Source organism: Porites lutea, chromosome 4 (genome assembly GCF_958299795.1).
Source record: "Porites lutea chromosome 4, jaPorLute2.1, whole genome shotgun sequence".
NCBI classification, from domain to species: Eukaryota; Metazoa; Cnidaria; class Anthozoa; order Scleractinia; family Poritidae; genus Porites; species Porites lutea.
The window spans coordinates 47814580-47825536 of NC_133204.1; the positions used below are offsets into that span (position 1 = coordinate 47814580).

General features: G+C 36.3%; 2 protein-coding genes across 2 annotated transcripts; one reads left to right on the plus strand and one right to left on the minus strand.

Moving 5' to 3' along the window:
- Positions 1-5461, minus strand: LOC140935995 (retinoid-inducible serine carboxypeptidase-like). Its single transcript, XM_073385575.1, has 2 exons — positions 5068-5461; positions 1-1218 (listed from the first exon to the last, which is right to left on the minus strand). The coding sequence occupies exons 1-2, from the start codon at positions 5327-5329 to the stop codon at positions 257-259; spliced, it is 1224 nt and encodes a 407-aa protein (XP_073241676.1). The 5' UTR covers positions 5330-5461; the 3' UTR covers positions 1-256.
- A 307-nt stretch (positions 5462-5768) lies between these two features.
- LOC140935997 (huntingtin-interacting protein K-like) lies at positions 5769-10702 on the plus strand. The gene is made up of 4 exons (XM_073385577.1): positions 5769-5911; positions 6286-6341; positions 8755-8806; positions 10560-10702. The coding sequence occupies exons 1-4, from the start codon at positions 5792-5794 to the stop codon at positions 10653-10655; spliced, it is 324 nt and encodes a 107-aa protein (XP_073241678.1). The 5' UTR covers positions 5769-5791; the 3' UTR covers positions 10656-10702.
- Positions 10703-10957: the final 255 nt, after the last annotated feature.

Consider the following 10957-nt stretch of genomic DNA (forward strand, 5'->3'; position numbering starts at 1 on the left):
TACATTTTATATTCAACATTGACAGCACTTATGAAAAAAGTGTTGTAAGATATCCCTAATTAAAAGAGATATTTTTTAAAGGTTATCAAAGTAACCGGTTTCTACCTCTGAAACTATATTAACACTTCACTATTTTTAATAGAACTAAAACTACACTAGGTAATAAAGACATAATAATAATAATAATAATAATAATAATAATAATAATAATAATAATAATAATAATAATAATAATAATAATAATAATAAACACTTTCTACTGATAAAGAATCTTTTTTAGCATTTCTAATGCCATTTCTGGAGCATCAATAGGGACCATATGGCCAGCGTCAAGAATGTAATACAAGTAAAAGTTCTCATGAGCCTTTAAAAATGCACCAGTTTGTTTCTTGGCCAGTTTTGATGGTGCATACAAAGGTATTCTGGAGGAGTTTAAAAACTCAGATAGGCCATCCCATTTGAGTTTCTTAATCCAAGACTCTGCACCGAGTGTACCGCAGATCATGTCAAGCTGACCCTGATAAACAACCACTTTTGCACCCACTTGAATGAGCTTGCTCACATCTTTTAAAACAGATGATGGGATATCATCCTCTTGACTGCTATAAACCATATCTGACTGCCCACTCCATGTGACATCATCTGGTATTATCCCAAGCTTTTTTCTGATTGGTCCATTCATGAGCTGATAAAGAGTATCACTTTTGGTCCTTGCTACGTACTCTGCTAACACTTTATAAGACAACAACCTTGAAGATTTCTTGTACTTACTTGTCAACATTGCGGCATCATCAGGTACATTATGATGAAGGACATTATAAACATCAACATTGTCAGTGAATTTGGTAATAAGGCAGTTTTGTAGGCCACTAAGATGCATGGCTTTGTCATATTCACCTTTATACACAGCCATGGCTGTTTCTGTAGCTATCTGCTGGACTTGATGGAAATCTTTGTTGTCCAAGAGAGAAAGGGAGAAGAGATATGGTCCATAAGACAGTACCGTATCAGGAAACGATATCAAGGAGTCACCAAGTGCTACTCCAGCTAACTGACATTGGATTTCCTCCTTTACAATTGCCTCATGTAAAGCAGCAGCAAATGCACTTGCCATTTTACCACCATAAGACTCACCAGCCACATAGAGTGGCATATTTCCAAACACTGGCAGTTTTCTGAGAAAGGACTTGAAGAACGTCATCAAGTCTCTGGTTATTTCTAGAAGGGAAAATAAGACTAGTCAATCAGAGTAATAACTCTGAAATTATAGCATAAAGATACCTTGTTCATGGACATACCCCGTATAGATAGCATAATGTTATTCTAAAAAATTTCTCTTCACAAACGTAGATATAACTGTCTCTGATTTGTACAAAACCATCAGTTCTCTCACAAGAAAGTTTTGTATCCATACTCCTTTTTGGAGGGTTATTTGGTTTCAACCCCCTATCTCCTCCCCGACCCCTTTGGAAATTCCAGTGCAGGTCCTACAGTTTCCCTTTAAAAAAAAATTGGCCTTTGGACCCTAGACTTGCCACAAATTGACCTTAAAGGTTCTAAGCGAGTGGAGCGAGCTTTCTAGGCTGCAAACTGGCCAAGCGAGCGATGCAGTCTTTCGTCCCACACCATGTTACATCAGACAAAGGACTTTTATGAAAGGATTGGCATGCTTGGCAATGATTGACCCGTTTCATTTTTCAGCTCACTGAACACTGTAGATCAATGTTCTCTGCAATACTAGTGGTCTGTTCTCTCAGTTTCTACAGCAATTCTATAAGGTGAGTGGCTTTTTGGCCAGTTGTTTCCTCAAAAAATGTGTCGTATTAATCCTGCTCCACCTTAAATCTGCCTGCCAACTCACAAACATTAGGCATCACTGTCATATGCCTGCAGATTGACAACTTTGATCACATGCATACAGGACAATCCAGACTACTTGTTGAGTAGCCATAACACAAAAAACAACCAAATAGGGTTATTCAGAACAAGGAATATTGTTACTGAAGTAATATTCTTCCTTCTATAAGCCATAAACCAAAACAAGCGTGCTTCAAATATAATACTTCTCATTCTGAAACAGGGGGCTAAATAACCAGGGCAAACATAGGCGTCTCGAGCTCACATTAGCACGTTACGAGGGTACAGGGTAATTTACATTCAGTGATGCGAGCGAGTTGGTATCTCATTACAAGTGTAGTAGAGACTTTGTAATCTGAGATTTGCTTGTACAGTGGAACCCCGCCTTACGGCCACCTTGGTAATACAGTCATCTTGTTAGTACGGCCACTTTTTTTCGGCCTGCCTAAACAGCCATGAAATTTCCTTATAAAAAAAACCTTTAATTTGGTCACCCGTCAATACTGCCAACGGCCACAATTTAAAATCCCAAACAGTAGAATCTGTTATAATTTCACCCCGTTAAATACGGCCACTTGTTCGAAATTTAGAAAATGAAAATACCCGTGACATGACAATTTTATTGCCCTGCTCGTACCGATCTGAGCCTGTTCTTGTACTGTTTTCAGACTACAGTACACATAAAGTGCACTTGCTGCAACTCTATAGCCGAATTTTAAAAGTGTTTTATGTACTAAGGGAAAATTTTAAGTAGTTTTTTTTTCAATTACTGTATGTGACATCTACATACATTCTGGTACAGTAAATGGGAACAGTTGTTCAAGAAATGCTAAATATACTAAGATACTAAATCAGTGAAAGATTCCGGCAATTCTACTTTTTTACAAAAAGGTCAACTCTGCTAGTTAAAAACAGCAGAAAAACTAAGTTTCTGCTTTCATTTTTGGTAGAACAAAATGCAAAATTGTTACCTTTTTTGTCTATACTTGTCATTTAGGCTAAAAGTTCAGAAAAGGTACCTTTTTTTGAAAAAGAAGTCAGGTATTTTCAGCTTTCGAGTGAATGATATTTTGACGTCAATATTGTCCACTTTTCATCCATTTCTCACTTTACCAAACGCTGATTGAAAGCGCGAAAAAGGTACCTTTTTGTCGCTTTCAAGCGATCTCATCAAAGGCACAAAAAGGTACCTTTTTTACAGTTGGAAGCGATGCTCTCAAAAGTGCGAAAAAGGTACCTTTTTTGCAGTTGGAAGTGATGTTGTTAAAAGTGCGAAAAAGGTACCTTTTTAAAAATGTAAAATAGCGTTTTCAAGCTTTTGGGAAGCCATTCAAAATCCTACTGATTGACATATGTCATCCCTTGGAACCTCTTAAGCTTCAATGAACAATGCACAGACTTTTTTTAGGGGATTCTAGGTGATCCTGTTAAAATTGAAAGGATCTACAAGGGGAATCAGCGGAGCAAGAAATTTTAGCTCGCTTCTTTATGCCAAGATCAAAAGCGAGAATTTAGAAGAAATCCGAAAATACTAGCCACCAGCCAAATGGATAAAATGGCTCCCGAAAATGTTAGTAACAACTTCTGGTACTTTAAAACTAGACGCAAGAAGAGAAGCTCAGCAAGCGCAATTTTAAGCATGGAGCAAATACTTTAACCTGAAAAATGTCCTTCATGTAAAGCAAAGGTGTTCATTAATTTTTCCTTTAAGTCTAAACTAAGCAGGTTCCGAGCAGGTCATTTTAATATAATTGTCTTGTTTCCTGGGTGATGTTTTTCACTCCAGAAAGGTTATTAAATTAGAGACTTCAGTCTTGGGGTTATTTTTATTTGCTATGATATAAATTATAAAAATAATTTAACTTCAGGTGCTTTTTGAGCTACAGGCCGAAGTAAAGCCATTAACAGTAAAAATGCCACCATACATGTACCTCTGACAACCCCTAACTAAATACTAAGAGTACGCCTGAACAACTTTCCTCTTCTTAGACTTTTGTACAGTAAGCCAGCATTTTTTTCAAGAACTTTGGTGGAATTTCCTCGAATTTTTTTTTCATGGAAATGAGGATTAGAAATTTTCAAATAGAAAATAAACTATCAAAAGTCAAAATAAAAAAAATTCAAATGCCACAATTGTCTTTTGGTGTATTAAATCCATTAACGTATATTGTTGTTATTTTAACACTTATACATATCATCATCGCATCATCACGCATTTTAGTAAATTTTTTTAAGGCTGAGCATGTTATTCGAAAAAATGGAGCATTAAGGTAAAGTATTTTAGCGAGGAAACAAAAAAGCATTTTAAATGCACAAAAGTCTGGCTCGGCTCTCCTCAGGTTACTAATATAACTAACACCTGTCATTCATTGATAACCACTGAACCAGCCACAATGCTTCCAGCTTCACTCCGACAATGATCAAGATGGCTCACACCTATACCAAAATCAAGCAAGGGGGATAGATTTTAAAACTGCGACCTGACACTGTACATGTTACAGTGTCAAGCTTAGCAATTGGTTTCAAATTTGGCGAATAAACTGGGAATATTTATCTCTTGACTAGTGGATTAGTAAATTCAGACAAAAGATTCATAAAAATGACACCAAACGGTCGATATGACATCTGTCAATCAGTAGGATTCTAAATGGCTTCCCATAGCTTGAAAACACTATTAAAGGTACCTTTTTCTCCTTTTTGAGAACATCACTTCCAACTGCAAAAAAGGTACCTTTTTGTGCCTTTCATGAAATCGCTTGAAACCGAAAAAAGGTACCTTTTTCGCGCTTTAAAGTTTTGTTTGGTAAAGTGAGAAATGGATGAAAAGCGGACAATATTGACGTTAAAATATTTTCACCCGAAAGCTTAAAATACCCTCCTTTTTTTCTAAAAGGTACCTTTTTTAACTTTTCACCTAATCGACTAGCATTAACAGAAAAGGTAACAATTTCGCATGTTGTTCTCTGAAAAATAAATGCAGAAAAATAATTTTTCTGCTCTTTTCAAGTAGCAGAGTTGATCTTTTTGTAAAAAAGTAGAATTGCCGGAACCTTTCACTGATTATACTACACTATACAATCCGAAATAAAATAAAGTTATGAATGGAATGAATTAAATCGAATTTGTTACTCCAAAGTGGGGTTTGAGGTCAATAAGATAAGTATAAAAAAATAAAAATTGGTGGGTCATGTCATAGCTAAAGTACCTTACCTGAGATATTTGTGGTGAGAGCCTTTTGATCCAAAACATAGCTATAACCACATCCAACTGGATTATCCACGAAAAGTACGTTTGCTTCTTTGACCCACGTCGTATTTCGCGGTTTTAGATTCACGTCTAGCGGGCCTATCTCTTCAAAATTTCCAAACCCCGTGGAGGAAGATCCTGGACCACCCTGCAACCACATGACCAAAGGCTTGTCTTGACGCGCTATTGGATTCTCTACTTCCGCACCATAAAGCCACCAAAACATAAATGCACCATTCCTGACTTCCACGTATCCCCAAGTTTCATTCTGTATTGGAGCGTACGATGATTTCACAGATGTAAGCAACAAGATTTCAAAGAAAATGGAGAAAGTGAAAGAAGTGACAGCACCGGCAGCCATTTTACACTGTACCGAGACTGTCCTGTACCGAAGCCTGGAAACGATTCGGGCCTCTCTGATAAACTAATTTGTAGGGAGGGGTAGGTTCCCTTCTTTTTATTACAAGCGACATGTCAAAAGCCATCTATACTTATATTTTTCCATATTCTTCCCTTTATAGACTTAGAGATCCTGCTAAAAAATTCCACGAAAGCATGGATAATAATATTATCCATGATGAAAGCAAGATCCATACATTTTCTTGATCCCCTGATAAAAAAAGACCACTCCTACCCCTCCCTCGTTAAAACAAAATTGTCCTAAAGTGCAAGTGAGCCCATTTCAAAGATGGAGGAAAACTCACAGCAGCCCCTTCCGAAAAGACACGATTTTCAAACCTCTGCAGACCTCGAAAGGGTTACTGATTATGCTGAAGAAAAAGAAATAAGCGCAACAGATTTAGAAAATGTAAGTATCTTTTTGTGGTTTATGTGTCAAGTTTAAATTATTACTCTGGTCGAAATGTAAGCATAAAGAATTTTGGGCACATGTCGAGTATAGTTTATTGAGCTGGTATTACGCTTGAGCTATTTAATACCAGTTTTCTCGTTTCACCGGTAAAGACTTTCACTCTTTCTTGACATAGTCTTACTTCCTGTACGTTACGTCTCGTTCAAGACAGTAATTGTCCTTATTACTGTCCAAATGCAAGGTCACAGGCAAATTTTCAAAGTGGCCAGTTTAATAGTCTTAAGTTTAAGCTAAAAGTGCCAGGAAGGATCTCAAGATTATTCCCAGAGATTGTGCTAGCGGTTTTGTAACTTTCTCGTTTCAATATACAGGCCATTAGTTTAGTAGAAGGAAAATATTCAGAAGAGAAGGCAGCCAAGTTACAAAGGTAAGGTATTATAATTATGGCATGACAGCTTAGTTCTGCATGGTGTTAATAGAGACTGAATATGTATTGGTTTCAGACCTTGCATACAGCTTCCTGAAAGCTTCCAAACGTGTGTATAACTGTTTAGTACAGCCGATGCTTGGTTACACTGTTACAGTTTGGGGTGGGCTGTCAATCGGATGCAGTAACATTCATACGTACTTTATTGTTACCTCCCCAAAGGGGCTTTTTAGGAACAATTTATTATTATTTAAAAGCATTACCTTATTTATAATAACTAATTACAACACTCAACTAAATACTTATTACAATACTGGCTAATTACTAATTACAATGTTTTTAAACTTAACTAAGCAGTATTTGCAAAATTTTCTAAAAGCTGGCTCCTTAAGGAGGCCCTGCCAGGAGGGTCCCATGTCACCTGTCTGAATTTTAAAACATCTCATGGTGGTGTTTATAAATGATTGTCGCCTATTGGAGGCTTTGTCGTCACTGTCGCAATTTGGCCCAGGGAGGTTGTCTCTTGTCGTGATTTCATTTTACGTGCTGTCCCTACTTTTTTGGGCCATGTCACTTGTCAGAATTTACCCTGGCAGGACCTCCTTAAGGAACGTTTAAAAATTTTAACAGTTTGGCTTTGTTTAAGAAAAGGTTCTAAATTGTTCCAAAGCTTAACAGTCCAGTAATAAAAGGTTCTCTGTCCTGAGGCTGTACCGAAAAGAGGGATGTTTAGGTTTTGGCTACTTCGAGTTGTTCGTTTGCTAACTTGCTGACAGGTAATAAATTGGGATGTAAGCTTTTTAAGAGGGGTGTTATATGATCATATTTTTTTGCACCATTGACGATTCGGCAAGAAAAGTGTTGAATGGCCGGTAATTTTCTAACATTCTTATTTGTGATATTTTCGTAAAGATTTGAACAGTAGTACATTTTGTCGAAGACTATATCACGTTTAATGACATATTTTTGTCTGAGCAATGTTTGACCTGGTTAACAGCTTGCCACGTCTACAAAACAGGGCAGCACCCATAATACAAAGGAGGGAAAAGTGTTAGGGAGGGTGGATTTGGAAACACAAAGGAAACCCCACAAATGTATTTTAGTTTCTAAATGTCTAAATGAATCAGTTCCTCCATATTTATCAGATTGTTTTATTAAAAATTGCACTATTCACTCTTACAACACAACACAAAGGAACGACATTCATCTACCAAACCCTATGTTACCACTAGGAAAAAACACATTAATTTTCAGGTGCAGTTCTTTTTAATAATTTACCCACATCAATATTATTTTAACAGTTAATGAATGAGGCTGAGTATCTTATGAAGAATTATGGAGATCGAGGAGGGTGTTATCCGTCGAGGCTATAGGCCAAGGTGGGTAACACCCTCTGAGATCTCCATAATTTATATGATACAAAAGCCGAATTCAATAATTGTTTTATTATTCATTCAAAAGAATTCCTAGTTTAAAAACAAAACTAAAACATGCTTACCTCCATCAACGTTAAGTTCATCTTCGATAGTGTATGTTTAGGTTTGTCCAGCTCCAGAAATAATCTCCAAATAGCAGATGTCGTGTCTTCTTGCTGTTTTTGCTATGTCTTAAGATATATTACTTCACCTAGTTCCAGTTGTAGTTCTTACTCTTGAAACAAGTGAAGTGTCGGCCATTTTTGTTTTCACAACCATGACAACTCAACCTCTTCCCCAGGTCTTCTCGGTTAACAGTTCATTAACCTGTAGCGGGCTGCAGTTTTGACGTCATTTCCTCGGTAAGCAAAAAATTCTTCCAAATTTGGTCATCAGTAACTGGTGAATTTTATGGTGAATTATGCTTGTGCTTTTAGCCAGTCAGAATTGGGGAAATATTTTGAATGAATAATAAAAGAAGTTACGTGGCTTTCCATTTTTAAGAACTTTATTAGATTTAATTTTAGCTATTAGTTTTTTCTAATTAATTCTTAGGTAACTTCGATAGGTCTCTTAATTTTCTTCATCTTAAACAAACTGTGATTTTTTATGAAGATATGTAATTTTCTCTTTTATTCACTTTTTAAAATCCTTGTACATAATTTAATTAAAGTAATTTTTAATTTTGAAATTTTTATTGTGTAGTTGTAATTTACCCAGGGCCCCTTTTGATACCAGCCAATAGCTGAAAGGGCCACCCTGCCTATTGTCCACGTTGTAGGTAAATCCATTCTCAGTTTAAACCAGTATTCAAGCTAGTATGCCATGGTAGATCTCTCAGGAAAAGCTAATCCTAGTAGGTTTGATACTGGTTTATCCAGAGTACAGATTTTACCTACAGTACATTATTAGTTGCAGCATTGTAATTCAGTTGAATTACTAGTAGTGATTATACTTACTTTGAAGTAAGCTTTTATTTAGTGACCATTTGTTTCCAGGGAAAAAGAACTTGCAAGAATTGTTATCAAAAAAGAAGATGTTGATTTAATTGTAAGTACAAGTTGCAAATCTACTCAAGATTATACCACAATCATTGAACAGTACAATAAACATTACCACAGACTGTTGTATTGCTCAATGTGTGTCATGTCTTGTCAGTTTTGTTATTATGACTTTTCTTATTACTTCTAATGTCCACACTGAAAATATATGAATAATGTCAAGACATTTTGGTAACTTATTAAGTAGTACATGGTTCGTACAATCTTGAAAAAGTCTTGAATTTTGATAGTCGTCTTATAAAATCCCTGAATTTGGTCAAGGTCCTTGAAAAATACTTGATATTTTCATAAGGGCTTAAAAAGTCCTTGAAATTCACTTCTTTAGTTTGAACCGCTAGTTTACACCACATGATTTTCTGTGAAAGAATATGATTTTGCAGAGAAAAATGTAGCTCATCCTCGGTCTAAGATCTGTAAAACATTTCTGTGCATGAACAATGTTATCTTACTTTTCAGATGCAACTGCAAGTCATACCTAGTGACTGTTGCCATTTTGCAAAGTACAGAAATTAGTATAAAATAATGTGATCAAACATGGTTGAAGGAGTAAAAATCGTAATCAACCCCATTGAGTGTTTTAGCCAATCAAAAGGGGGTCAAAGAATGCCGATTTATTGCGTTTATCTTAGTTCTTGAAAACTCTGTGATTTGTCCTTGAAATGTCCAGTTGAAAAGTCCTTGAATTTTGTTAGCCTGAAATTGTACCAACCATGGTAGTACATATTGTTTGGTTCATCATGAACTGTTTAAAAAATAAGAGGTCAACTCCTGCTATTGTAGACTTCTTCGTGAACTGCGAGTTAAGGTTGTTAATAGCACAAGTCTGTGATAGCAGAGTTTATTTCAAGAAAATGCCTGTAACTTAATTTTCACTGGAAATTTAGGGCTGTCCATAATTATTATCAGGGTGTCTATAATAAAGAGGCAGTGATTTTGTGACCTCTGCGTCCTGCTTCCTTAAAGCATAAAAATCCCCAAGGACACAAAATAGTTCATGGCATGCATCCCTTAGAACGCAAAGATTGATTGATCGATCTGAACGTATGTATTTCTACAAACATCCCATCCGTGTAATTTCTGTGGCAGTTATAATGGCTGTTGTTTAACGATGCATATTTCTTTTAGCCTTTGTTGTGCTTCAAAATAGAAGGTCTATATTTTAATGTCTGTATACTATAATATAGAGTTTTGTAGTCTGTCTTCATATTAACTGTCTGGCCCAAGCATTTTCAATTTAGGCCTTTTTTTATTATTATTATTTTTTTTATTTTAACTGGGACTCATTGGTTCTGGACTGGGAGTCATGATTGTAGGACTTACCATAACTATTTGTAACAAAATCTTTGAGGTGTCAATAAGGTGAAAAGTTACTTTGCTGCATTTTGTGGGTAAATCTATGTACATGTACAAACTATATTTTTTACTGTTATTACCCAGTTTGAAGTTGTGGCCCTATACTCAATACTTGCACCTTCTCGTGAGATGATCACTATAGAACTCTCAGTAGAAGTGAAAAATCTGGCTTTCACACTTTGCTTTCTGCTGGCCTCACAGTACTGCAGGCTTGCCTTTACTTGGAGTGTATGGAAGGAATGGGGTGGGGTGTCACATGTTCTACATTTCCCAGTCTTTCTTGCCCGCTTATCTAATAATTCTTATGTCACCAATGTAATATTGACCAGTGGAGTCAGTGTTGACCTCAAGTACTTTTTTTATTCATGGAAGGTTGTTTGAAATTCCAGGTTGAAGAAATGGAAATCCCAAGAGCCGCGGCAGAGAGAAGTTTACGAGAACACAAAGGAGATGTAGTAGAGGCACTAGTGTCCCTAACAAACTAAAAAACAGTGGAATAGATATAGCATAATAATAAACAGCTTAAACTGAACACTGAATTCAGCTGTGAATTGCTGATTACTTTTGCATCATGGGCATTTTGGCAAACTTTGCTGTAGAAACCGAAGCACCATCACTTTACTTTAAATTTAGGTAAAACATCACGAAAATTATGCATCAAAGATGTAAATGGAAAACACTTTTACCCTATTTACAATACCCTGGCTACTGTCTTGCAAAGTGTTTGCGGCGATAGATGAATGTAGAAGGCTTAACCCCCCACCCCCCCCCCCCCTCCAAAAAAACC